The sequence below is a fragment of the Emys orbicularis genome, chromosome 18 (assembly GCF_028017835.1).
Source record: "Emys orbicularis isolate rEmyOrb1 chromosome 18, rEmyOrb1.hap1, whole genome shotgun sequence".
NCBI lineage: Eukaryota > Metazoa > Chordata > Testudines > Emydidae > Emys > Emys orbicularis.
Genome location: NC_088700.1, coordinates 17,231,588 through 17,254,400, shown reverse-complemented (window position 1 = coordinate 17,254,400; position 22,813 = coordinate 17,231,588). Strand labels below are relative to the sequence as shown.

At 44.9% G+C, this 22,813-nt stretch overlaps 1 protein-coding gene across 1 annotated transcript in view; it reads left to right on the top strand.

Moving 5' to 3' along the window:
* The window catches only part of PAPPA (pappalysin 1), a 231,173-nt gene that overhangs the window by 120,293 nt on the left and 88,067 nt on the right, over positions 1-22,813 (top strand). Inside the window, exon 10 of the mRNA XM_065418793.1 lies at positions 9,133-9,326. Coding sequence (XP_065274865.1) covers positions 9,133-9,326 — 194 coding nt within the window. The remainder of the gene's footprint in view (positions 1-9,132; positions 9,327-22,813) is intronic.

Sequence of the window (22,813 nt, the reverse complement as noted above, 5' to 3'; positions counted from 1 at the left end):
TGTCATTAGCCCTTCTCCATCCGCAAGTTTATTCTCTATGCCCACATCCACCAGTTTCTGTTTAGTGGATTTTTGCGCATGGAGCCCTTGTTCTTTCCCCACGGAGTTTGGAATTTGGTCCCTGGATGAAAGTTTCACCTCTCCTGTTAACAACATACTGCAGGAGAAAAGCAAATCAGAGCTTTGCCCCATTGCGAGAGACACACACACACACACACACACACACACACACACACACACACACACACACACACACACACACACACACACACACACACACACACACACCTGTCCTGTAGTTGGATGGAGATCCTGATTCGTTTCCCATTGACAGTGAGGCCTCATGGCACGGAAGTGATTTGGGATCACTATGGACCAGAGCCAGGTTCAAACCAATTGCCTGAAGATGAGAGTCTCCATGAGCATCTTTTAATAAAACTTTACTTATCCAACTGGTCCTTACTTGCACGAGTAAAGGCCTGCAGTGGTGGGACGCACATCCTCCTACCATTCTGAAGAAGGAGAAGGATATATTGGAAAACATAACAAAGAAACCCGTGAGAAGATATTATGACAGGAGCATAGTAAAGGCTGAAAGACACGTTTAAAAATGTCCTAAAAGGAGTTTCAGGTCCTGCATCTACCCCTGAGTCTGCCTGGCAATTTGTGGGTTATTACAATCACATTTCCTATTATTCTTGTTTATTAATTAACTTCCCCCTCACATCATGGTGAGAAAGGCCCACGTAAACAAGTCGGGAAACTGACTGCACACCAAGGCCAGCAAAGCTTTGAAGTGTGACCGTAGCTTGAAGCACATGATCAGTCCCATTGAAATCCTCATTACCCGTCTGCTGGATCAGGGCCTCGTGCTGTCAAATGCCAAAAAGGAAACAAACTCCAGGAAAACAAAGAGGATGATTTTTGGCTCCAATCTCTTTCAGTTAGTCATTTTCGGGGCTGCTTGGCACAGCAGTAGGTGAAAAACGTTCAGAGAGAGACGTATGTTTTTTAAGTTGATGTCGCTTTAATACCGCTGCTTTTCAGCTTATGCTTTGGCATCAACTTCATCGTTCTACCTCTCTCTCCCTGGTCTGTCTTTCCCTGTTTGGAAAAGCCTCTCCTTCCAGTTGGAAACTTCCCTTTGTGGAGGATCCGTCCTTTACCTCGCCAATTTTCCATACATTAGGTGTAGCATTCTCCCCAGTCTCGTTGTCTGGAGACTGCATTGCAATCAGGGAAATAATTAATATTCATGAGCTTGCTATCTCTATTTGGAGCATGATCCTCCAGGGAAAATGCAATGTTAAGTGAGTGACACAAACCTAATTTTATATGTCTTTTTTTTTTTTTTTGACAGAGAAGTAATGTGCTTAAAATAAATTGATGGATGACCATCCATATTCATTGTGGGCATGCTTTTAGAGTAGACTGAGGTCCCATCCTCCCCACCACCACCCACACACCCACTCCTGCACAGGAACATGTGGTTTTGACAGCTGACTCCACATCCCTGTACAGCAGCTAATGGTGCTTTTTTTCTTTGGAGAACAGTAAAAAGGTCTTTACAAATCCAGCCAGGGGCTGATTGCACCAATGGAGTGGAGGGCACTCAGCCCCTCCCAGGACGTGCTCAATACCTCACTGGATCAGGCTATATAAGAGCAGTGGTGTCCTAAGGCCAAAATGTGGACCAAGTGCCTTGGGGAATGAGTATTGCTGCTAACAAACTAATGTGGGTCTGTAGTAGAACCTCACAGTAAATGGAAATGAATTTGCTAACTGGAGCTATTCGGCCAAAATTCACACAAACCCCAATATTCAGCTCCCAGCAAATACTGTGGAGCTCACCAGTGCCTGCAACCCTTGGGAGCATGTGGCTGCACGTTCCAAGATGTGTAATTACTCATTTGGCAAGTTAGCAATAATACCAGTGTCCATTTTCAGGGGCCGTCATCATTAACAGGGCAGTTTTTAGCATGCAGACCAGTGGTTTGACTTTCTTTTAATGATGCCACTTGGTTTTTCTCTAAGTTTTCTTCCCTGCCTCTAAAGCAAACTGGCAAGCTTCTGTAAGGTCCACGCTGATAACTCTGTTCATGTTCAAAACATCTCCTTCCCCTGTGGCTATCACCCACTTCCACCGGAAACCCAACTAGCTTTTCAGTGTGATCTCCAAAAACCAGTTAATGAATCTGCACTAGTCCTCTCTGAAGTAATGGTGTATCATCAGCTCCATTGCCATGGGCGGATAGAGGCACAAAGAGTTTCAATGACTTGCCCAAGCATATAGAGAGTTAGAGGTGGAAGCAGGATTAGAACTCAGGAGTATGTGGGTAGTTGGTTTACAGAAAAGCTAAATAGCTTACTACTGCTGGCTAGCTATGGAAAATCTCTTCTAGCTCAAATGACAGAGGTTTGGGTTTTTGGAGGTGAAGTATCAAGATTTTAGTCCCACTCACTGCAGGTGAGTTGTAATTTTATCTGCAGTCTGTGACATACAGATGAATTACATAGTTACTATGTTGAGCTCAGGCCACTAAATCGTACTGAAGATCCTAGTCCCCTTGGTCAGAGGAGAAGCCCAGCGATGGCAAGCTGAGTTTTATGGGAAGTAGCTGAATGCTCAAAGGGTAATACTACACACTCCTTGTGTTTGCCCTTTCAGTTCAGAAGACACTCCAAGACGACTGTCACCTTCCTCCAAGCCTCTGAATATTCCCCAGTAGAGTGTGACAGCCACATTTACTTCATTTCCAAGAATGTCTATCTACCTGTTTTATTTTGTTGATGAAAAATTTCACAAGTTACTGAGATGTGACTTTATTCAGTGCAGTTTCCATGTGTCCTATTCAACGATTTTTCCTCTCTTCAGTTAAAACCTACAGAAAGGAAAATTCATCTGAGACTTTGTATTGAAAGAAGAAATTTAACTATCCCCCGTTTGGTCAAAATGAATGAGAGGGATGACAGACATCCTGGATTTCAGGCCATACTACCCCTCCTCCCTGATGCCTTGATCCTGTTCCCACTGAAGTCAATGGCAAAACTCCCATTGATTTGAATGGTACAGAATCTAGCCTCCAGTGCCCACCTTCAAAGGGTAGCCAGTGGAGCCACTTCTTGTTTTGATACGGGAGCCTCTGGACAAATACCTGCTCATCTGTTAATGCGAGTTCTTTAGCCAGATCTGCAGATTAAATGTAGTAGATTAAATAATCTAGTGCAGATTATTAACTAGTGGGTCCAATCCTGGCTTGATGGAGGGCAATGGGTTTTGTTTGTTTTTTCCCCACTGATTTTGGAGAGACTGTGATTTGGCCTTAATAGGTCTGAACGTTTCCTCTGGTGATTGGGAAAACCTGTATGCCGATTGTCATCTCCCTGCACCTCCGGGGGAGGGTCAAACAGACCTTTAGGGGTTAAAATTTAATGCCCACTCTGTTCCAAGAATCTGTTACTCTGAGACAATGTGTGTGCATTTTTGTCCCTTTTTTATTTTTTTGGGAGGAATAGCTATGAGGCATGAGGCTTGTTGTAGTTGGAACTGTCCCTAAATAAACAGCTGAGCTTAAAAATACTTCTTTTTTGTCCGGACTTTTAAAAAAATAGTAGTTAATGTACAAAAGAAGACTATTCTGGTGCCAATCACTGTATTCTGAGCTGAAAACAGGAAGCTGCACTGGGTGTCTGTCCCCAGCACTTTGACCATTCTGCTTGGACATTAAAGGCCTCGTCTGAGGATGTGCTCTGTGCCGTGAATTGGGTAGATCTTATTTTTTTCCCACAATGTGGAAGGCTGCCCATCACAGATAAGTCTGTATCCTGCCTGTCTGCTTCCTGATGTGTCCCAAACTTAATCAGTTTCACTGGATTAAAGCTCTAGCCTCTCCCTGAACAGGTAACCACAGTCCTTCCGTGAACTACAATATTAGCCATGTTAGCAGCTTCCGAGAAGGTTTCTTTACTACCTGCCTTGCTTTGTACTTTCCCTTACCTCTGAACCCAGTGAGAAATGGGAACACTGGATGCTGAGAGCTGAATTTTCTGCTGTTGGGAGCTGTGCTTGGGGAGCCATGCTAAAGATGGCTTTCCATCCTCACCCCAACACGTTAGCCCCTGAACGATGGAGACGAGACTCCGGGCTGCTGTGGGTTGCTAAGTCTGGTTAAAGCTGGGGCTCATGGAAAGCAGCAGTGGTCTTGCCATACCTCTTTCTTCAGACATATCCCCTACACGAGGGTCCGCAGAGCTTAGCAGAGAGCTCGCATGTGCCATTCAGAGACTGTCCTGTTCCGGGGCAAACCTGGCTAAGCTGGAGTTTTCCTCCTGCCAACAGCACAAAGCAGATAGAAAAAGGGGCAAGGTCTGGCTTAAAAATTCCAGGGCCTGCACTGATGGTTTTGTAGGGGGAAGGGAACTTGGATTGCCTGGATTATTACTTTGGTTTCTTTCAGAGTTCAGCTCAGGGTCTTTGGGCATCTGTATCAAAACCTCCAGAGAGACTCCATCTCCCATTCCCAACTGCTGCCCCTGCAGCAGTTTTGCTGTTCCAGAATTTTATTTGATTTTGGCATCTGTATTAATTATTTTATGTCACACTTGCTCACAGTCAGCAGCTGTGCCGCTTCAGGACCCCTTCCAGGCGGAGCAGTTAAAATTAGACACAACTTCAAACTGAAAAGCAACTCCGTTAGTTAACCCAGTACAAGGAGCAAGCAACTAGCAATAGAGAGAAGCACCAAGGCAAAACTGTCGTTATCCGTGCAACTGGTCCCAGGAGGTGAGATGAACCCTACTGTACAAAGGAATCTGGGTCCTATCCAGCGAAAGGGAATGGCAGGGAATGGCAGATGGAGCCTGCAGTATTCCTTGTGTTAGGGAGGAGATCAGACTCAGATGTAAGTAAAATAAAGGGGATTTTTGGTTGAGGCTACTAGACACAGTTAGAGTCTAGTTTCTCCCTGAAGCTCAAACGGTTAAACATAGGGAAGGATGGGGGGGGATAGTTCAGTGGTTTGAGCATTGGCCTGCTTAAACGCAGGGTTGTGAGTTCAATCCTTGAGGGGGCCATTTAGGGAACTAGGGTAAAAATCTGTCTGGGGATTGGTCCTGCTTTGAGCAGTGGCTTGGACTAGATGATGTCCTGAGGTCCCTTCCAACCCTGACATTCTATGATTCTATAGTGGGTGCTGCTTACTGCCACCACACATGGTCTCCTTAAACCCTGCCTGGTTTGTACAGCGATGGAGTGCACAACAGGGCCTGGTAAGAGCAGTAGCTCCTATCCAAGTGCCTTCTGCCTTCCACCTAATTTGGTGCCTGATAAATAAAATGAAAAGAAGAGTCCACTGCAAATAATTCAGGGGAAAGTGTTAACTATCCTAAAGGCCCATGCTTTTAGATTCTTCATAAATTGTGTTTTGACTTAGTCCTGATCCAGTGATGAGTTTCACAGTGTCCACATGGAGCTCGTTGTAGGTCAGGTCATGCAACTGTAGACCATGCCCTCACAGTTGTGTATATAGGTGTAGCACAATTGGCCTTGATCTTGACTGATGCCTAGCAGAGTAGACTGGAGGGTGAAACAGGCTGTTGGGAAAGAAATATCAATTAAAAAAACACCAGGTTATCATCACAGGTGTCTCTCAGGAGAAGAGATTATTGCTTGGCCAAATGTGATTGCATTCAGTGTTACTTCCTGCTTCCTTCCCTGCCTTACTTTGCACACATCCAGTCTTTGCCACCCTTCTGGCTTTGGAAACATTGCTTCCAAAGTTGGTGAAACTTCGCCATGGGTCTTACAAAGAACTGCTGTCCTATTCCACTAGGAATGGAAGTCCCTGGCATAATCAGATTTGGTGATTGGAGCTGGGTAAAGTCTTTCACGCTTTGCCAGTACATTCTGGCCAACCAAGGCCCTTGCCAGATTTCTCAGAATGACCGACAAGAGCAGTGTTGAAGAGTCCTTTATTTTAGAATGCAATAAAATTGCCCGAAAGGAGTGGACGTATGAATGGACAGGAACCGTGCTGAAGGGGACATTTGGAGCTGATAAGGATGGGGAAAAGAAAGCATGGATGTATTTGTTACTGCTTAGAGTACCTAGTATTGTCCTGATCATTGTGAAATATAGGGGCCACTTCTCCTCTTTCTGATTCTGAGTCCATATAATTCCATTGACTGAGTGGAGTTATGCCTGATGCGCGCCACGGAGTCAAGCCCATAGTTTTTCACAAGTAGTGAGGGAAGTCTCAGGAAGACCTGACCCAGAACATACCCAAGTGCGGTATGAAAACTGTGGCACCCAAAGCCCCATCGGAAGGCAACAGGAGTTGCTGGAGTTGCAGCTACTCAGCGCCCCTGAAAATCAGGCTCCGTGGTTTCCCTTCAGTCACCCACGCACGGTTAGTTTGGGCACTGGCTAGCACCTTGATTCTGACGTGCACCCCTTCTGCATCTACAAAGTTCAGAAAGATCAGCCTCTTGGGATTCATTCCTATGCGAGAGTGTTCATGTGATGAGCTTTGGAGGCCTCTTGAAATTCAAAGCCATGAGGTTGGAAACTTTCCAGTATTTATTCCCCCCATAAAAGGACATCTTTAAATGTTTCAGAATGATTTGCTAGTGGCAAGAACACATTCCCTTAAAAAGCAAAATGCAGTTGTAAAACCACTTTTCCTCCCTCATTTTTCAAAGCTTACATCATTGACTGAACACCTGATCTTCAATTGGCTCACATAAGTAATGCCATTCAGCCAGTGTTACCGACAGGTAATAAAGGGCAGAGCACACTGACTCATTGGGACTGGAATTGGAGATGGGACACACACACACCACATTGCTGTTTGCTAATCATCTGGGCAGTCTCCATTTAATTCAGACATCTCTGTCTCTCCATTCTGTTCCTCCCTTGGGTTTTGCAGACTCCGAGCAGACAGATTTATTGGGGTCTTAAACATAATCAGGAACAAATTAGCCTCTGTAAGAATCACACACTGGCCTGGATCACAGCTATTCGAAGGCAGCTTCCTCTCCATGTGAATATGAATTAAGTCATCTGATTGGAGCAGGTCTTGAGTATTCTTTTATCCCAAACACATGATGTTATCAGAGGACCATTACATTTATCATCGCATTAGGAGGGAACATTTGGAAACAGTACAGGAGAACATTGGTTATATAAATTCTGTGCTTACTCCAGTGCCTATAGTGAAAAATCAGTCTGTTTGTGGAGATTGTGTCTAAATGTGTATGTGTAGGATGATTGTGTGGATGGAGGGTGTCTCTGCCAGTGGGGCTATCCCTGCATGGGGGTTGTGTGTATGTATGAGTATCGGTGGGGTATGTGAGTGCATTTGCGTGTACATGTGTTTGTCAATAAATGTGTGTCTCAGTCAGTGTGTGTCAGTGAGCAAGCTGCCTCAGTGTGTCTGTACTTGCCATGTGTCTGTCTATAAGGGAAAGTCATTTTTTAAAAATTTGGCGGTCTTTAGTTGCTTGCACTTTTTAAGGAAATCGGTCTCTTTATAAGAGAACATAAAACCTTTTTTCGAAAGAATAAGTGGTGTTTTACTTTTGGTTATTTACCACCATCTTTCCAGACCTGAATATTTCTTGGAAATATCTGTTCAGATCCTCCCTTAATCTGGGATGTAGTTTTCTGAAGACTGTACACAGTTTTGGCCACTTGATACCAGAGTTACCCAGGCATTTCAGAGAGATGTCTGAAAGTGTTAGTGCATATGTAAAGGAAAGATAACTAGGAAAAGAGATGAAGAGGGATGAAATGGTGGAGTTCCTCTTTAGGTGGCTCTAAGCACCATTCCAGGTTGGCCACAAATCTCAGGAGCAAGGGAATTCAGAATGCAAGTGTTCATTGACTTCTTGTTACCTTCCACTCTTTTGACCAGGCCTGATATTAAGGGATTAGAATCTTACGTTGGGGCGGGTGGGGGGAGGGGAGGAGAAACTCATTACATAATTGAATTATAATAAACCGATTTATTCTGGCTCATGCAATGGTATTTCACTGTGTAAACTATGAGGAAAAATAAACAGGGGATTTAGTATTTTGGAAGTGACTCAGAATTGAGTGACTATTGAATTTTCTGACACCTATCTCCAGAAAGTCCGATGCTACTGACACAGTTCTCATCGGGGGTCACTGCCATCATTCCGACTAGCAGCTCATGCCAGTTTCCTACCATTTTTGCAGTAACTTCTTTACCAGACAAAAATACAACAGTATGTTGGGACTGGATGCTTGGCAATGATAACATGATATAAACTGGGATACTGACAGGTCAGAGATTTAATTCTCAGTGAGGCCTTCAGTGACTGAAAGTCATTACTGGTCTGAGGTCTGTTTAAAAGGAGAGGGTTGGGCTCAGTTCAGTTCCTACTGGGTGAGCGTCACAGATGCAACCTCAGAAATCTGGCACTAATGGGCATCTTTGTTGGCGGTCTCATTAGAGAAGCCACAGAATAAATGAATAAAGAGATTTAAGTCCCCTCTTGCTTCTGATCCTTCCAGGTCAAGTCGAAGTCACATCGGTTGGGGCGGTATGTGTGTGTGGCAAGTTTACCCTCCCACTGCCCACGCTGTATCTGAATAAACAGATACATTTGGCCTTTAGTTTCTCCCTAGGGCTGTTCGTTTGGCAGCATTGACCATCACTGAATTCAGTTGTTGTCGTTTTGCAAGTGTCTTTTAAGAACAAAAAAGGGAAACATTGTGGACCCAATTCTCTGTTGGCTTAACTCCATCAAAGTCAATGAAGTTCTGCCAGCTAAGAATTTGGCCCTGTAAGTGCATTTTCTATCTCAGCACTATGCTTTAGTAAGATTATTTTAAAATGGATACAGGTAAAAATATGCAGGGAAAACACAGGCTAGGAAGTATCTTGGGGACTTTCATATGGCAGAAGAGCTGCATTCTTTATTTGTTCTACTTTTTTAACATCATCTCAGCTTGCGCTGCTAAATGCGCACTGCCGTTACTGAACATGGACCTGGATGGGGGATGCATTACCACTTCCTTTGCCTGGCCTGTTGTGATCCAAGCAACTGGGGACACAGATGAGTGTGGGAAGCCCTTAGTAATTACTCCTCTTTGATTTCTCACTGCAGACGAGCCCAGCAGGTGCTACTTCCATGACGGTGATGGTGTATGTGAGGAGTTTGAGCAAATGACCAGCATCAAAGACTGTGGGGTTTATACCCCCAAAGGCTTCCTGGACCAGTGGGCTTCCAACGTGTCAGTCTCGCATAGTGACCAGGAGTGCCCAGGCTGGGTGGTCATTGGCCAGCCAGCAGCAACTCAGGTAAGGAAGACCCAAGCCCTCTTCACCTGCTATAAAGCTAAGTACAGCAATGCAAAACTTCCATCCATAGATCCACCCAGTTAACTTGCAGCTTGGATAAGGAAAGCTACTGATGCTAGCTGTCTTCAGTATGAGTCTGCCAAGCAGGAATGAGCTCCAGATTCTGCCTCTAATGACCGGGTAGGAATTGGCTCAAACTACTGGTCTCTCTGCTCTTGAATCCTGTCTAATAGTGCCCAGTACCTGCTGCGTCAGAGGAAGAACTCTGCAAGAGGCAATTATAAGATAACCTGCCCCCAAGAAAGGTTTCCTCCTAAAGCCCATTAGTTAAAGTTATCTTATATACCAAAGCTTGAACATTTATATCCCTTCCAAAGCATTTGTTTATTCATATCTATTGCTTGTAAGGCTGGATATTCCCGTTATCTGTATTGATATTGAATCCTTTTTGGAATCTCTTGGCTTTGATGCTATCTTGTGGCAATGAATTCCAAAGGCTAACTTTGTGTTGTATGAAGGAATATTTTCTTCTAACAGTTTTGAATTTGTCACTTTTCAGTATCATTGAATGTCCCCTCATTCGTGTATTCTGAGAAAGGGTGAACAGCGGGGATCGATCGACCTGCTCTGTACCACTCATTACTTTGTATACTTTTGTCATGAGTTGTCTCTTCTCTAAAGTAAACAGGCCCCGCTACCTTTTTCCCTGGTAGAACTAGCCATGGTTATCTAGAATGGGTCATGGGAGGGCAGTGTAGAGGGAAGTTCAATGTCAACATATACAGCAAAAGATTTAACTGTGAATTATACATTCTAAACACTTCCAAGAGGCCTGCAAGGGAGAACAACGGTATATGGACCACTTGGTCCAGTTTATATTGTACATGAATCCGTAACCAGTTAGTGACAAAGTCCACTCCAAAAACACAAAGTGCCGTTAGTATTGAGTTAGTACCATGGCAGAGTCACCCTTACTAGCAACCTAGGATTGCACGTGGTTGCCTTGTGGTTACCTTTTGGTATGTTCTTTTATTTTTGCTGTGCACGGGTGCCACTGCTCCTCCTCCCTCTCCGTTCTCTGTGCATTAAAACATTCCAAAATGCATGGTCTAATATGCTTCTGGCACTGCTCGGTGTGCATGTGCTCCGGGCACTCTACCCCGGCTGAGGCACTATGGGACAGCAGATCTGTTTTCATAGTGTACTAATACAAATACGGGTAGGCAGTGAAGTAGGTGACATACGGTCATGCTTTGGGGAAAAAAACCCTGCTGTGTGGCCACAAGTCAGGCATGTTTGTTGTACCCAGTTGAGACGAGGTGGTCACAGCCTCATTACAAAAATGTACATACGGGACACCATTGCATCACACAGGCTCAATGCATGTGAACATGTCTCCCCCTTGTGGCTGGCCACAGTGCCCATAAGAGCTGACACTCCCAGATAAAGGATATTCCTTTAGCTCGACAGGTAGGCCCTTGTACTTTTGGTGCTCAAGGGCCCAGGGTGTGTCCCCGTTAACAAAGATGGAGTCTGTATGTATGTGGCTGTATTCCCATTGCACTAATGCATTAAGTTCATTGACCTTCTGAAGCTAAAGACATATGTGTATGGAGCCATTGTTTTCCACATGACCAAGGCAGCTTCATAACTTGCAGCACAGCTCATTTCATATCACTGTGGAACATTTAGACCAGGCAACGAGGAGTCTGGTGGCACCTTAAAGACTAAAAGATTTATTTGGGCATAAGCTTTCATGGGTAAAAAGCCCACTTCTTCAGATGCATCTGAAGATGCATCATACCCATGAAAGCTTATGCCCAAATAAATCTGTTAGTCTTTAAGCCACCGGACTCCTCGTTGTTTTTGTGGATACAGACTTACATGGCTACCCCTCTGATACTTAGACCAGGCAGTACGCCATCAGCATCTTAACAAGAAGCCCTGACACGGTGAAAAGTAACCTAAGACCTCCCTCTAATCACTGCATGTGACAATCAGTGAAGCGCTAATTTCTCCAGCTTCGTTATCTGCTCAAAGCACCCAGGCCTGTGACTTTTTTTTTCTACTGAGATTACTGGTGGAAGGGATGCCTTTCCCCATCAGAATATTATTCAGAGTTGAGAGAGAGAGTGTGTGTGTGTGTGTGTGTGTGTGTGTGTGTGTGTGTGTGTGTGTGTGTGTGTATTTTCAGTTATAGTTTTTCATGGTGTTGTAGTCTTTGGCTTGAAAATAAAGAGGCATTTGTGCTGGCTTTTCCCATCTGAATCCCCTGAAATGAGTGTGGAACATGATAATATACAAAATACACAAGCTCACTGTTTGCTAACTATCCATGCTTTCAGGAATTAAAATGGCACGATCAAGGTGCTTTAAAAACATTTTAAGTACTTTCTTTTTAAAGTCACTTAGGGTGTTTCCCCCCCCCCCCCCCCCATCTTTGGATATTTGAAATTGTTTTCTCACCACAACTTTATTTCTGTCAGAGGTTGCTCACGAGCAGTAGGTTGCTCACATTTGTTAGTTACTGTCATGTTATTCATAAGTCTTGGGCTCGGTGCCTTTACTTGATATTGTAGAGTGGCTTCTGTGTATTGGCCTGATCACATTTGTTAGCTATTCTGGGTTTGTTCACAAGCAATGGACTGAACGCAGTTGCTTGGTATGGTAGGGTTGGTTGTTCATGAGAACTGTATTGCACACATTTGTTTGTTATTCTAAGATTAGCCATGAGTACTGGATTGCACTTGTTTTGTTATTGTAGGGTTAGTCATGAGTACTAGATTGATGAATGTTGAAATACTAAGAAAAAAAGAGAAGCTACAATATCCAATCTGTTTTTGGATATCCAATGTCCAAAATGCTTGTAAAGAATGACACAATCTTGGCACACAGGTATACATTTGAAAAATGGAGAGGCCAAACCTCCCCTCACCTTTTAAGTAGTCACACTTTCCACCGAGGCGAAAACGATAGACCAGCCACTTCTACTTTCCTGGCAGCCACTGTTCAGAGCTGATTAAGAAATATTCTCAGAACTAATATTGTCACATTTAAAGCCAAATTGGACCAGTTGGAAACACTGCACAAATGCCAAGCTACTTGTACCTACGCAGTATTTTCTTGATTTCTAAGTTCTCATCCTCTGATGATTTCTAAGTTTCTCATCCTCTGATACAGGGACAACCAGTTATCTGTTACTGATGGACAAGGAGTTTTGGGGCAAGCTCCACACTGTTGGGCAACTCTTCAACCTACAAATCTTTCAGTAGGTTTTTAAGGATCTTCTCTTTTCCATCAGTGCTTTGAGAATCAGTATCAGGGCACATGCCTTGTGCCTGTGGTGTTTCCTTGGAACTTTTCTTGTGCTGGAGGTTGCTGACGCTGTAATGCTTTACAGGACTTGAGCTAGTGTAGGTTGGTGAAACGCCACTAACATCAGTGGAGCTAAGTCGATGCAGCAGCTGAAGATAGGACCCCATGTCTGCATTAGCCCTGTGTCTTACAATTCCTTATTGCTGTCACTGTAGGTGACGCTCAAGTGGGAGTGCTGGCGTGGCCACTGGTTCTTTAACCACTGTGCCATAGAGACCTACTTTGAGAAGGCTAGAACATTTTCCATATTGGCAGCCCCTGAGAGCCCCCTCTTCCCATTTAGCTGGCACCTCGCCAGGTCCCTTTTAGAAATATGGGACGGCAGGATGAATGCGTCCCCCGACCCCCACACTAGTAACCCCTGCATTAGACGACACAGCGGTTAACATGTCGGCTCGCCCCGTCTACACTAGGACCTCCACCGTTGCCACCATGAGTGAAGCTGCACCAGTGGAGAGTTTTAAGGAAGGGAGCCTGCTGTGGACTAGACAGAGTGGTGAATGGGAGGCTGCATTGCTTACCATTAGGATTTGAGGAGGCAGGTTTGGCTAGAAGGCTACGCATTGGGTCAGCGTTCTCATTGTGCATGTGTTTCCCTTATTTTCCAACAGCACCATTAGCACTGGAGGAGGGGTTTGTTTGTTTGTTTGTTTGTTTGTTTGTTTGTTTGTTTGTTTGTTTGTAGAGCAGGTTGTATCAAACCGCGCTCTTGTGTTTCGGGGTTGTTGTTTTGTTTTTGTTGTTGTTTTTTACAGCAAGCTTTCGGCACAGCTTTGCCTTTGCTATTATCCTTTACGGGAAGTCCACACAAACACTAACAGGCTAGTTTCAGGAAGGATTGTTTACCTTGGAGATCTTCTGAAGGGAAATCCACTGTTTTATGAGCGGAAAGCAGATGGAGCGCTCGCGTGTGTGGAGTGACCACAGGGGGCCTGGGAGGCCATTTCGCCTCACCTCTGGTTGGCATCGCTCCCACTTGTGGATGGCTAACTCTTTTGTGGTTTAATTCCCATTGAGCCGTTAAGTGGTTTTAATAAAGGAATAAAAAGAGACTCTTTGGATAGCTCACTATTGCACTTCCAGCGAGCCCTGCTTGTGATTATCCCACTTATATCAACATGGCGTGCAGGACCCAGAAGCTGATGTTTGCATTGGCGACCTACAGTGCCAGCCCCTAAATAGCTTAGCAGGCCTTGATTGCATTTCCTCCCAATTGTGCAGAAGCTGATTACAGCAGTCACCGTGTAAATATTCAGCTTATGCTTGCTGCTGGTACCTGTGTTGTCCCCTGGATAGAAAGGAAGCAGGGCTCAGTTGTAACTAATCTAAAGGAGATTTTGTATTAAGTCTGCTGGACACAGAGGGACCCTGTGGTTCTTTCTGGCTCTTAAGCTCCCAGACTGACAAATATACCCGGTGCTGCCTAGGGTCACCAAACGGGGACTCTCATTGGAGTAAGAAGTCATGGAAGGGGATTGTTGTTCTGTTGTTCCTTCTGTGCCCTCTCTCTCAGTTCTTACGCTTGCACACACGCATGCGCATTCGCAATAAGCACATCGCTCTACCTGCTGCAAAAGGCCTTCTAGAATTACAGAACCGCTGACCTGCTGATGTTCCGTGCACTAGGAGAGAGAGCAAGCCCCCTGCATAAAGGAAATAACAGCGCAGCAAAATGGGGACCGGGCGGGGGGGAGTAGAGCAAATACGGTAATGACATTGACAAGAATGAAGAATCCACTCCCAGGTTTCTGCCACATAGTTTTATTTCAACGAATAAATATAGCTCAGAAGAGAATTCCCCGAAGATCTGGCGATGCCAATAAATGTAATAATCCTGGATGGGGCTGGGGAAAAGAGGAAACCCGCCACTTCCTTTGAGGTGACCTGCTTGAGACAAGGGAAGGTGTCTGTCTCTTGGCTCTGCGAGTGGCCCTGTCCGAACATCCCCATTAGAAGCCACGTGCTCCTGCTCTTCAGCGGTGACATTTCCCTTGTGCTTGGATTGAGAAACAATCCCCAGTTTTAATAAGATGATTTGCTTTGCAAATGTCTTGGTTATTGATAGCACATCCAAGCTTTGAACTGCTGGCCTCTTGGTTGACAGCAGAATCCCGCTAAGGGTACGTCTACACTGGAATAAAAGACCCACGGCACAGCCGTGGCTGGCCCACATCAGCTGACTCAGGCTCGTGGGGCACGGGCTGCACAGCTAAAAATCTGTGGAGACGTCGGGCTCAGGCTGAAGCCTGGACTCTGGGACTCTCCCCCATCGCAGGCTCCCAGGGAGCCCGAACACCTATACGGCAATTTTACAGCCCAAGCCCAAGTCAGCTGAACTGGGCCAGTGGCAGGTGATTAATTGCTGTGCAGATATACCCTAAGAGGAACCATTAGTGGTGGAACCATGAGTGAGCAGAGGCCGGTTCTGGAAAACAATGAGCTGGGTCCTAGTTGCTTTCTGTTGCAAAAGGACTGTAGGTTTCTCTTTCAAGCCTATGCTCTGCTCATGTAGATGGATTTCTAGTCGTGATCCTCCTGAGTGCCTGAGTTCGGTTCAGATAAGTCCTCAAAATCAGAATGCTTGTCCAGACCTTGGCCCAGAGTCTACTGACCAGATAACTGGGTCCCTGGCCTAAAGGCTTTGTCTTATGCCATGTGGCTAGTCCAGCAGCTCAGACTGACTTAACATAGTAGCATTGGGGCCACACCCCTTTTTTCACCAGCCATGCGCCTGCACCAGAGCCAAGAAAGGCCTGATGCAGGAGCTACTACAGAGGCCATATGCCACCCATGCTTCCAGCACGCCAAGGGAGTCCTCAGTTGGCCACTGACAGCAGGTTTGAGTCTGCCAAGGAGCTGGCCTCTCCACTGTGCCGAACTGGGCTGGAAATCTCAAAAGAGTGGTCTTTCCCAGGAGATCTCTGGCACGTCCACTCCATGGCTTAATAGTGGCACTTAGCGCATCATCAATCGCTTTACAAATATGAATTAATTTAGCCTCATCACAGCCCCACTGTGAGCTGGGGGCTTTCAGATGGGGAAATTGAGGCATAGAGAGTGAAGTCACTTGTTGAAGGTCACCCAGCAGGTACACAGTAGTAGAACCTAGGCCTCCTGAATCCTAGTTGGTACCCTGTCCACTGGGCCACACTGGCTAGGATTAGACTGTCCTGCTTCCCGGAACTAGGAAATTCAGAGGCCCTTGAAAATGAAAGACGTAATCCTGGTATTTTCAAATCTTAAAGGTTGGTTCAAATTCGTGGGGGTCTGTTCTTATCACCTCTCTCTGGGAAAACATGCTTTTTCAGCTCTTTTGCTATTGATGATCATTTTTTTTTCATCGATCTGCTGCAGTCCAACAAGGGCATCGCCGGCCACCTAGTATTGTTGATCTTCTGTCCCCTGTGCCATGCTGGAGATGGGTCACCTGGGAAGCTGGAAGGATGTCCCTCAATAGTGACACCATCCCTCCTGTGCATAACTCAGATCAGTGTTTTGAGGAAATCTACAGTTCAAAGTAAAATGGAACGAGGAGTAGGATTTCCATGTGTGCTGTCCGGCATGAAAAGGCTGTATTGTATAGACAAGGTTGGAAAAGACAGTTAGCTTAATGGGCAAGCAGGGAGTAGATAGTAAAAAGGGTAGAATGCTAATCACTTGACTGCATTCCCTGTTAGAACAATGGTCTCTCTCCCACCTACTTCCTTCAGCATTTATTTCATCCTTGCAGTAGTAAACCCTCAGCCCGCACGGCGAATGTAGTAGCCTCAGGCCAATTCACGAGAGGAGGACAGCGAGAAAACATAGTGAGATGTCAGAGGAGATTCCAAGCTATTTTACCAAACACTGGAGGGATTTCCCCCTCCCCTCCCCCCCTTTGGTTTTCAGAATAATTTTTCAAGCGCACATGTGCAAGTCATCTAAAGGGAACAGAACAGTGAGGACCAGGGGCTGGTACACGGTGTTCCCTTCGTGTACTGTTCAGAAATTAGATAAAAGAAACAAAGGATGATGCAGTGAACAAAGCCCCCATCAGGACTCGCAGAGAGGTTTGTTCTGACCTTTTTCAGAAATGAAGGTCAAACTGGAAGTCCTCAGGTACTGGAAACTGCTCCTGCCTGCCTAGGACCTGGAGGCATTTACCACTAGCAAAACACGATCAGGAGTCCGTAACATTGGTAGTAAATTAAGGCCAGAACTTGAGGCAAGGTAGGTCGAGCTTTTCTCTAACAAAAAGCCTTATCTGCATTTTCAGGGAACCAGTACAGTACATCATTCTATCATCCTGTCTGTTATACACACAGAGAACAGAAAACAAGCCTGGTTGGCACCTCCGTCTCATCAGTGAGATGGAAAGTGGGTACCTGGTACAATCAGTGTGCTCACTAGCGTAAACTCTTGTGAATGGAGACATCTCCCCTCCTTTGCTCTTACCACTCCACCTGCCGGTATCTCCATCTGCGGCTGCTGTACCCTTGTGATTCACAGCATGTACAGCAGTAAACGTGGGGTAGCTCCCCTACATCCCATCTGGATTGTTTGTTTCAGGTCCCTCTCTGTTCCGAGTGGAATGATCGTGCATAAATGCATCACCACGTTCGCACTGTTCATGCATGAAGGGATCACAGCATTTCTCTTCCCACCCCCTCCCCAACCCTCCTCTGACTCCCCACTATGCAGCTTCACCAAAATTTGCATAATTTCCCTTTGCAGCAGGAAATAAAACCTGCTTAAAGCACTGCCAGTCAATCAAGCTAGGTTATAAATATGCTTGTAGATTAGTTTTGATTGAATTTAAAAATAATAATAAGAGGAAGAAGATGAAGAGGGGTGCAGGAGCAAAGCCAGCATGGCCTTTACTATGTCATTTGGTTTCATGTTCTGCACAAGAAAACATGTAAAATATGTAAACAGAGCTCTCCAAGATTGTAATGTAGCTACAAAGCCACAGATACACAGACATGCAGGGTGCTGTTCTTCAGCAGAACGGAATGCCATCCTCAAAACCACACGCTCATTTCTTTAAGCCTGAAAGTAAACTTTCTCATGCCAGCAGTGGAGAATTTATGTTTTTCTTTTAAATGAAGGCTTGTCTGGGCTGCTTGTCCAGAGCATTGTAGGCATTTAGGCCTACCTTGTCAGAAAGGTATTTGGTCCTGCTTGGGTATTGGTCCTGCTTTGAGCAGGGGGTTGGACTAGATGATCTCCTGAGGTCCTTTCCAACCCTGATATTCTATGATTCTAAAGGGCCACCATCTCTGGGTATCGCTCAATTTTTGGGTCTCCAACTTGAGGCACCTTAACGAGGGATGATTTTCAGGGGATGGGTGCTCACTCTGCCAGTGTCTGAAAGTCAAGCCACTTGAAGAGGTGTCAGGCACCCAAGATAAACTCGCTGGATTTGAAAATGTGAGACCTTGGGGCCAGATCCTCAGCTGGTATAAACTGGCCCATTACCATTGGCCACTGGTTCCTCAACTCAGGGACCTAATATTGAGGAATCCAAAATTAGTGACCATGTTTGAAAAGGTTGGCCTTAAGGCCTGATTTTCCCTGTTCCCTTTGAAGTCACTTCAGTAGGAGTGTTGGATGCGCAGCAGCTCCAAAAAGCAGGCTTAATTCTCCACTCAGAGAAATGGGTGCAAAGCCCATTGGTATCAGTGGAAGCTGTGCAATATATCTGATCCCACAACTAGGCCCTCAGGACCCAGTTTTCAATCATGGATGCCTAGGGGCCATGTTGTGAACTTCGGACTCAGTGCTGGTGTTATTGACACGAGCAGTCTCACTGGCTATGTGTGTGAGTATGGGATGGTAGCACACATTTCCGCAGAGCATTTTGGTCTCCTTCCCAGCTGATTTCACTCGGATTGCTCTTGTGCATAACTACTCACTAATGTGAGTAAGGGGGTCACAGCATGGCTCTAAGTTATTATAACGCTTTGCACTTCTAGCAGAGGTGACTTCACTATCACTTGTTAATTAATCCTTACTTCACTCCTTTGAGGCAGAGTAATAATGAGAAAATTAAGTCCCAGAGTAGAGGTGACATGTTCACAGTCATGCAGTGAGTCTGAGCCAGGAATTTTAAACTTACATGTCCTGATTCCCAGTGGCATGCTTGAACTGTGGCCATAAAGAATGTATGCTTGTGAGCAAGCAGGGAATTACACATACAAAACTGGCCATCACCTACTTTCCATGCAGCCATATATATTTGTGCATAGAGTGAGCTGACTGTACCTGCACATTTCTTATGAACTCAACTTGCACATCTAGGGTTTAAAGATGTGGCCTTTGTTTCCAATATAAATGAAACTTGTGTGAAGCTTTAACCGTGCGGGTGTTTTAATGCAGGCCCTTGAAGTCAACAAGTGGCAGATTTTCCAAGGTATTTAGGTGCTTAAAGAAATGCATGTTAGACACCTAACTCCCATTGAGTTTCATTGGGAGTTAGATGTCTAACCTGGTTTGGAGCTTTGAAAATCCCACTAGACACCTGTCTGCATCTTCGGGCACTTTAATGCCTTGAAAACCCAGCCTTCAGAGTCAAGTAGCTTCCTCCCTGATACAGACCTGCACTATTCCCTACCATAAACTACTGGAAAACAGTATTGGAATATGGAGTTTCTGTTCTATCCCCGGTAGTGATTTCTGAGACCGGCTGAGCCTGCAACAGCTGTGATCACTCCTACTCTATCTTCTGAAGGGACTACACCTGGGGGAGATTGAGACTGGAGTAGCTGTGAGCTCTCTCTCACAGACCGCGCTCCTGCTTTATTCCCTACTGTGACTTCTGTTGGGAAAGACAGGGACTGGAGTAGCTGTGAGCTCTCTCTCACAGATTGCGCTCCCACTTCTGTTGGGAAAGACAGGGACTGGAGTAGCTGTGAATTCCCTCACTATCCTGGGAAGTTCTGGAGGGAAATGCTCCGAACACTCTTCTGGTTTCATTCATCAAAGTTTGAAGCTCATCAGAGCTACCGGAGCTGTTCTGCAGTCCGATAAAAGTGACGGGCTTGCCCAGACACCTGCAGCAAAATCGCACTTGGATGCAGATGTGAACGGTTGCATGCCAAAGGAAGCAACTGGCTGCTGCTCTAGGAAGGGTCTCTTTGGATGGTCCAACTCATTTAGGGGAACTCATGTATGTGGAGGCAGTTTTGTTAGTCAGCAGTTTTAGTCCGACCGCCAAAGCCCTGGGAAGCGTGTGTGCGCTTTCTGGTTTACACCCCACAAGCCATCCTTTCAGATGTTAAGAAAAACAAGCCGCAAGACCATTTAATTTCAATGTGTGCCTGCTGACGTATGGCTGGATAGTTGAGATGAGGCCAAAGTACTTTGATTGTTGAAGTACAAATGTATCACACACACACACACACACACACACACACACACACACACACACACACACACACACACACACACACACACACACACACACACCACTGCTGCCAGCCAGAGTATCTCTTCTCTATGTATTTTCTCCCTGGATGTTGTAGCCAATTGAAGTCTGGTGACAGGCCAGAGCAAATGTGTGCCTCTTTCCTGATACCCTTTAAAATTTGAGGCATATTTAAGTTCTCACATACCCAGAGAAGGCAACTCCTTTCCTGCTTGAGTATTGCAGAGAGTTGTGCAGTTTAGAGAGAGAGAAGGAGACAGAAAGAGGGAGAGGGACGCGCTGTGTGTTGGGGGTTGTATGTCGTTTATACAGTATATTGTCTTGGTAAATAACCCTACACACCACTGAAAAAACATGATTCTAACGCTGAAAATAAAAGGCCTGGAAACTCATCGCTTTCAGCACATGAAAAGGTTTTGTTCTTTCAACACGCAGATGTTTTTAAGTGAAAAATCACTCCTTTGACCTTTCCTGAATGGGACCGTGTGGTCAGAGCTGACATTAACCGCTGCACGACTTGGTTGCACCCACAGGCTAAGCTTAGCCAGAAACTTTCAGAGAACATGTGGCGCGCCTTTGCTGTCTCATTGTTACCCTCAAGCTGCCATGGGTGGTTCTGTGGTTCTGTGCACTTGAGCTATGAAGGGAAAGAGATTGATGGCCAGATAGCTATTTAGGGTCCAGAGCTTCAGCCCTTGAAGCCAATGGGAGTTCTGTTTGACTAAGCATTGCAGAATTGGGCCCTGCACTTTCACTTCATCTTAATTTTGCATCTTAATTTTGTTTTTGTTTGAAATTTTGCTCATTGTTTGGGTGGGTCCGAGTGTCTTTGTTGCCCAAGTATCTTCTTAGTCAGTATGTTCTTATTATGGGCAACTAATAATCATACTAGAGCTCCTTTTGGATTAATTGTTGTTGCTGCCTGGCTTTCTATAGCCGGATGCGTATTTTATCCATCCAAGTCAATCTTTGCTACCTCTTTGTGTGGGGATAGGGAGGGAAAGCTGTCGGGTAAGTTTTAACAGGCCTGATTCTGCTCAGACGTGCACGAGCGCCTCACCAGTGTTGCATCCATCGAATCAGGACCATTGAGATCATTTTTTGTCCTTCTGTCTGCCTAAATTCATGCCACTTTTCTCTGTTGTTGGCAACTTGACTTTGTAATGGGACTTGATGCCAAATGGGTTCCTCCTTAAAAGACTCTTTGCTCTGCCCAGTGGTCGTAAAAGCCTGTTGAATGAGATTGTTTGTCTTTACAATGACACTAATACCACAACCCCCACGAGCTAGTCCACAAGTGTTTTGCTATAGGCCATGCTAGCTTGTCCAATTTTGAGACATTTAAATTGGGAACCCAACTGTGCCAACGATAATGTTCAGGCTAGTGTCTTTTGTTTACCATTGCCGCCTCGTGGACAGGATATAAAATCTGCTAAAGCACTTAGCAATCTGTGATGACTTCACACTTTTGTGAGTGGTGGTGTGAAAGGTGGATGCAAGAGATACTGCTGCTGAGAGTTAGCTGAGAATTTATTTTAGTTTTAATGGGAGTGACCTGAGGTTTTTGAAGCTAAAGGTACAAAGGTCCTACTTTGAGCTGTATCCTACATGCTTCATGGCCTTTTTATGTATATTAGCTGGCATTTGTAATCTGTTTAGACATTTGAACCAATGCCCTTTCTTAGTTGAAAACAGCCATTATTTACACTGTAGTTACAAGAACTGCCACACTAGAACAGTTCCTAACAGAGCTAGCATAGGTGATGCAACTGTTTCAATGCAACAGCTTTATTCCAAAGTACTCTGTTAAATAAACAGTAACCCTGTGATATATATAAACAGGAACACATGGCAAAAGTGTGTTACACAGAATGCCCCCATGCTTCGGATGAGTTCAGATGCTCTGTTGCTTTGCAATTTGTGCCATCATTTACTTACACCTACACTCACTTTGCACTTGTGTAAATGATTGCGTAAGGTGCAGGGTACTAGTGCATCACACTCGTAGCTACCCAAGAAATTCTGGCATGTAGTATAACTGAATTTATTAAACAAGGTTATTGCAATTTTAATTTTTTTTAGTGACTAAGTAGGTGTGAATGAAATGTTTGCAATGAAGCTCTGAACCCAGGCAAAATCACCTGGTTTGGGGTTTTATTATAAATTCAGAACTCAAACCAGCTTTGCCAAAAGGTTCGGCAAAGATCACTTACCTCTTGTGAACACTTGGGTATGGATCCAGGCCAATTTGGGCCTGGTTCCGAGCCAATCTGGACTAAGTTATGGTTTTGTATTGATACCAGATGAAGGTCATGGTTTCATGTGATTTTGATTTGAAATTCATTTGGTTTTAAATGAATTTGCTTTGAGTTGGGGGTACATTAGAACCAGAAAGACAAAGCAAAGCTCAGAATGTGCAGACCCAAATGGATTAAAAAAACAAACATAATGTTCACACAAACCTTTTGGAAGTGAAATAACCACATTTTGCATAAGGCTGTAATTATGTAGCCTTGAGTCATGTAGTAATTTCAGACACACTTACAGCCAGGGCCAGATCCTCAGCGGACGTGAATCAATATAGCTCCAGTGGACTTCTGTGAAGCTACACCACTTTACACCAGTGGAGGATCTGCTAATTAGATACCTCTTTTTCATACTCTCTGTTTATATACAATACACTTCATAACGTCGTTTTCCCATAAGA